This window comes from Microcaecilia unicolor, chromosome 10, assembly GCF_901765095.1.
Source record: "Microcaecilia unicolor chromosome 10, aMicUni1.1, whole genome shotgun sequence".
In the NCBI taxonomy this organism is placed as follows: Eukaryota; Metazoa; Chordata; class Amphibia; order Gymnophiona; family Siphonopidae; genus Microcaecilia; species Microcaecilia unicolor.
The window spans coordinates 12,168,341-12,174,340 of NC_044040.1; the positions used below are offsets into that span (position 1 = coordinate 12,168,341).

The 6,000-nt window shown below is 46.7% G+C and overlaps 1 protein-coding gene across 2 annotated transcripts in view; it reads right to left on the bottom strand.

Moving 5' to 3' along the window:
- Positions 1-5,171, bottom strand: part of LOC115478772 (neuroepithelial cell-transforming gene 1 protein-like) — a 47,903-nt gene extending 42,732 nt beyond the window's left edge. For both annotated transcript variants that reach the window (XM_030216372.1, XM_030216371.1), the window contains exon 1: positions 4,966-5,171. In XM_030216372.1, coding sequence (XP_030072232.1) covers positions 4,966-5,063 — 98 coding nt within the window. In that variant the 5' untranslated portion in view covers positions 5,064-5,171. The remainder of the gene's footprint in view (positions 1-4,965) is intronic.
- Between the last annotated feature and the right edge of the window lie 829 nt (positions 5,172-6,000).

Sequence of the window (6,000 nt, forward strand, 5' to 3'; positions counted from 1 at the left end):
AAAACTCCGCCTGAGGAAAGCCTCAAGCCTCCTATCCTGGGGATCCCGGAGAGCAGTCCCCCCGTCCACCGGGATAGCCGTGGCTTTTGTCACTGCTGTCACCACCGCATCCACTGTGGGAGCCCTAAAGGAATCCCTATCTTCCTGTGGGAGAGGGTACAGCCTCGACATCGCTTTAGACACTTTACAGGGAGAATCCGGCGAATGCCACTCTTGAAACACCATATCCCGGATGTCCTTATTCATGGGAAAAGACCTAGCCTGCCGCTGAATCCCCTTAACCAAGGGGTCCACCTGCCTAGCCTCCCCCAAAACCGCCTCTGGCTGTTCAAACTTGAGGGTGGAAGAGACCTGCTCAATGAGCTCCGCAAGCTCCTCCCTGTGAAAAATTCTTACTACAGAAGGATCCTCTCCAGGGACCACCAACTCCTGATCCTGAGGACCCTCAAACCCCTCAGGATCCGCGATATCACTCAAAACACCTTCCGATCCTACAGGGGAGAAGGCCTCCTCGTCGTCCCACTCAAAGCGAGGCTTCTTAGCCAGAGTCGCACTAGCCCCCTCCCCCAAAGGTGGGGGTCCCGCCTTCCAGGCTTGAAACAGGGTCCATACAAAATCCGGAGGAAACCCAACGCCCCCTGGACCCTCCGACGCTACCTTTGGAGCCGATCCGGGAGCAGCAGGGCCAAAAACAGCTGATTCCGCGGGACGCGCGGAATCCAAAATGGCGGACGTTCCCACCAAAACTGAACTCGTCGGAACCGGCCCTGCCGACGCTGCCGCTACTCCCGACACCCCCGAACTAGCTGGGGCCTCCGCTATTAAAACCGGGGGTGCCGCCACCGGCGAGGCCTGCTTCGGTTCGCCGCACAAGCGGCACTGACCTCCCGGCGCCTCTACACCTCGGCGCGAACACGCGCGACAGCGGAGAAGTTTGCCCGCCATTACTTCAAAGCGCTGACCGATGCAAACACTCTGTCTCCCAGCTTTCCCCACAATTATCCGCTCTGCTCTCTCTCTCTCTCTCGTTATTAATAGCAACGGACCTTTCGTCCGTTCCTATGCAAACCAAGACTGCAGACGGCTCTTAAAGAGATATTACCAACAAAGCTGCAGACAGCTCTTAAAGAGATATTCTCAATTTCTTTTTGGCAGCTGAAAAGTGGGGGCTCTCAAGGCTACAATCATAGAAAGCAGCCGAGGCACAAGCTGCCAGCGTCTCCAAAGAGAGCAGCACAGGGGGAGGGACCTGAAAACAGGTGTAACACCCCAGGGGGAAAAACTGGGCCCCACCGGACCCAGGGCCCCGAAGCACTTTTTTTTTTTATTTTTTTTTTTTTTTATACCACGTACAGGGAACACCCAAACCAATAAATATGGGAATAAGAGGAGAAAACCCCCTTAACTGTATAATCAAACTACCTCACCAGACTATTGAAGACTGCACAGGCTGTCCATCTACCTCTGCTGAGACTGAGAAAATACTGGCTAGTGAATGTACTGCACAGGTTATATATACAGTATTCAAAAGTTCAGTGTTTCTCAGTCTCCCTCTGCTGGTAGGAGGACATAACCCATGCGTCTTGACCGGTCTGGAGGGTCGTGGAGGAAATACCTTGAGAGCATCATTGATCAAAAAATACTCCCATCTTGGAGAGGAGCACTTTTAAATAGGACAGCCTACGGGATTTCGGATAGGAATTTGGAACAATTGATATGCAAGGCTTATGCCGTGGGGAAAAAATGTATACTTAGACACTGGATGCAGGTGGTACCGCTCTCCTTCTGGCATTGGAGGAATAGGTTTCATGAATTGATGCTTTGGGAGGCCAGGGAAGCCCAGGGCATTTCCAAGAAAAGAAGGAAGTTTATCTCCATCTGGACCAAGTACTTACAAAGTATATCCCATAAAGCGAGAAGTGCAGTATTAAATAAATTTTCCACATAAGGGACCATAAAGGAGGGAGAGGATAATGGCAACTAGAGTTCAGTAGCACAACATAAGGCAGAGCAACTTAACCAACACCGTAGCACAGGAGTGAGTGGGAGATGTGACTGAATGGCTCATGAAGTGAATGCGGAATATTTCATAATAAAGGGGGGGGGGGGGGGAAGGGGATGAAAGGGAGGGGGGTATTAGATAAGGGGTTTACCACGATACAAATACAGGTTATTATTCTTGGAAAGTGCAGATAGCGTGTAATGTTCATTGTTGTTTATTGTTCTATTTTGGTACAAGGATTATGTTAAAGACAGTATTAAAGGGGGAAGGGGGGAATTGGGAAGGAAATTGTAACAATAAAATTTGATGATAACAACCGCGGATTAGTGTACATATGACTGACAAAGTTAAAACTGTTATGTACTTAATCAAATGATTGTGTTAATCTGTGGAATCATCAATAAAAACTTTGAAACATAATAAAGGTTTTGTCACAGCTTGAAAAAAAAAAAGTTTTGCCAGAGTCTTCTAGCGCGCGTGCAGTGCGCATGCACGGACTGATTTCCCGCCCATCGTGTGAGCACGTTCCCTCAGTTAAATCAAAAAGCATAAAAAAAGCAAATAACTCCAAAGGGGAGGTGGGCGGGTTTGTGAGATCAGCCTGCTGTCCTCAGAGAATACCTGCTATAGGAAAGTATCTTCGCTTTCTCCGAGGACAAGCAGGCTGCCATGGGGGGTATCCCTAGCAACCAGGCTCACTCAAAACAATGAACATTGGTCAATTGGGCCTCGCAACGGCGAGGACATAACATAGATTAACCTGAAACCATAAACAACTAACTGGGAGTGCAGCCTGGAACAGAACAAAAATGGGTCTAGGGGGGTGGAGTTGGATTCTAAACCCCGAACAGATTCTGCAGCACCGACTGCCCAAACCGAATGTCGCGTCGGGTATCCTGCTGAAGGCAGTGAGATGTGAATGTGTGGACTGATGACCACGTTGCAGACTTGCAAATCTCTTCAATGGAGGTTGACTTTTAAGTGAGCCACTGACGCAGCCATGGCTCTAACATTATGAGCCGTGACATGGCCCTCCAGAATCAGCCCAGCTTGGGCATAAGTGAAGGAAATGCAATCTGCTAGCCAATTTGAGATAGTGTGTTTTCCGATGGTGACTCTCCTCCTGTTGGGGTCAAAAGAAACAAACAACTGGGCGGACTGTCTAAAGGGCTTTGTCCATTCCATGTAAAAGGCCAATGCTCTCTTGCAGTCCAAGGTATGAAAACTGCTTTCGCCATAGCGGGTATGAGGACGGGGAAAGAATGTTGGCAAGACAATTGACTGGTTCAGATGGAACTCCAGTATAACAGAGAAAGGGAGCAAAGCACAAAAAACTAAACAAAACAAAAAGCACCAAGGGCCTCCCAAATTACAAAAAAATGATCTACAAAACTGTCCACTCTGCAGACTTTACTTACCTAGGAACCAAATGGTGGAACTCACCACCCAAAATAAGAAATATACTAGATTCCGCAAAATCCTCAAATCGTTCCTATTCAAACAAGCCCTCACAAAGAACAACCATATCTCAAGCAATTAATTATTACTGGAATTGGGTTATTACTCCATTTACCATTCTTTTTTTTTCTTTGTTTCATGTACAATTTCTCATTCATAATAGGTTTTCTAAATGTTAAACATCCATAGCTATCCCAGTATGTTTATACTGTATTGCAAAATTGGATTCTTACAACAAATTACTTTCTTATGCATTATTCTTAGTTATGTATCCAATACTATTTATTGTAAGTCACATTGAACTCAAACTTGTTTGGGATAATGTGGGATATAACTGTCACAAATAAATACTGGCCCAACAATTAGGCACCATCCTCCTACAGCAGAGGCTTCGGGGGGGGGGGGGGGGGGGGGCGGTCAGCAAATAAAAGCTATAGTCAAAACACCAACAGATCCTGACAGCTCAAAGAACCATCAATGCATGCTTTTACCGAAAAGAAGAGTAGGCAGTTTTCACGTCGGTAAATGACTTTTGTCAATTGCTATCGACACTCCTCGCCCAGAGTGTTACCAGCAAAAGCTCCGAGGGGAGATTAAGGATACCAGGTACCAGAAACAGCCATCTTAAAAACTAAATAGTATCACTATACATGATCTATATAAAACCAAACTTTTATCGCATGACTGCCTAACCAGTTACATACACATATGAGTTTATCGTGGGCAGACTAGATGGACCGTGCAGGTCTTTTTCTGCCATCATCTACTATGTTACTATGTAATGATCAAGCACCACCACTTTAAATTTAATTTATTCACTCAGGAACCTTCTTGCAATTACCATAATGTATTCTTCTCTGCCATAATGTATTCTTTACCATAATAGTAACATAGTAGATGACAGCAGAAAAAGACCTGCATGGTCCATCTAGTCTGCCCAACAAGATAAACTCATGTGCTACTTTTTGTGTATACCTTACCTTGATTTGTACCTGTCCTTTTCAGGGCACAGACCGTATAAGTCTGCCCAGCACTATCCCCGCCTCTGGCACAGACTGTATAAGTCTGCCCAGCACTATCCCCGCCACCCAATCTCGACTTTACCATGTATGTATATACCACGATCTGTTCCATATATATCATGTTCCATGTATGTATGCACCTTAACGCAATACCATTTGGAACTCCATTGCCCCATGTATGAGTGGGAAAGCGCGGGGTACAAATGTAACAAAATTAAAAAAAAATTCTGTTACCCAGAATTGGCAACAGCCATTACGGCAAATGTAAGCCACATTGAGCCTGCAAATTGGTGATAAAATGTGGGATACAAATGCAATAAATAATAATAAAAGTAAATTGAACAGGGGGGGGGAGGGGACGACACTGAAGGTTGGCCAGAGTGAGTATTGCCTTTCACTGGGGGGGGGGTTTAAATCATTAAACACGTAGCCTGAGGGTTCACTGGTGCTGCACACAGAGGTTTAAGAGCCGCAGCCACCTACTTTATGGCGGCCTGGCCTTCCGGGCTTTGTGGGCTGCAGATACTGGCTGAGCGCTTCCGCTGAGCGACCCGTTTCTTGGGCTTCGTGCTCTCCTCCATGCCGTAAGCCTCCGCTACCTGCACTGAACCTTTTTTTTCCTTTAGGGAGACGGAGCGACCCCCAGCACCACAACCGCCATCTTCCAGGGTTTGAAAAGAGGCGCGGCAGGCGGCAGCCCCGCGGGCGCCCAATCAAAGCGCCGGAAGCTTGGGGGTTGCTAAGAGACGGGGGTGGGTGGGCGGAGCTGAGCCTGGCTGGCCGCTAACCTCCTTGGCCAGCCCCTTGCGCTGCGGGAGTGAATTCGACAGAGGCGCGGGGGAGTGACGTCATTAGCAATGGTCTGAGGCCAGCTTTGTAGGCGGCTTGCCAGTTTTTCCAAAATGTCAAGGCTTTTTACTATTGAAGCTACAACATTAAAATTGCTTATCAAAAAGAACAAAATCCCTGATTGATTTATTTGTTACATTTATATCCACTAAGCAACTTAATGGTGGTGTGGAATTACTGAACAATCAAAAATATAACAAAAAATCCACTAATTCAAAAATGACATCATTTAAAGGAAAATGGCTTCAAAGAGTTCCAACATTAATATCAATCTCACCGTCTTCTCATCATCATTGGCCAAAAAACCTTATTGCCACAGATCTGAGTCTATTTGACCATAGACCTACCAGTCCCTCCAACTACCGCCCCATCTCCCTCCTACCCTTCCTCTCCAAAATACTTAAGCGTGCTGTTCACAGCCGCTACCTTGATTTTCTCTCCTCTCATGCCATCCTCGATCCGCTTCAATCCGGTTATTGCCCTCTACACTCGACAGAAACGGCACTCTCTAAAGTCTGTAATGACCTGTTCTTTGGCAAATCCAGAGGCCACTACTCCATCCTCATCCTCCTTGATCTATCCGCTGCTTTTGATACTGTCAATCATGATTTACTTCTTGCCACACTGTCCTCATTTGGGTTCCAGGGTTCTGTCCTCTCCTGGTTCTCC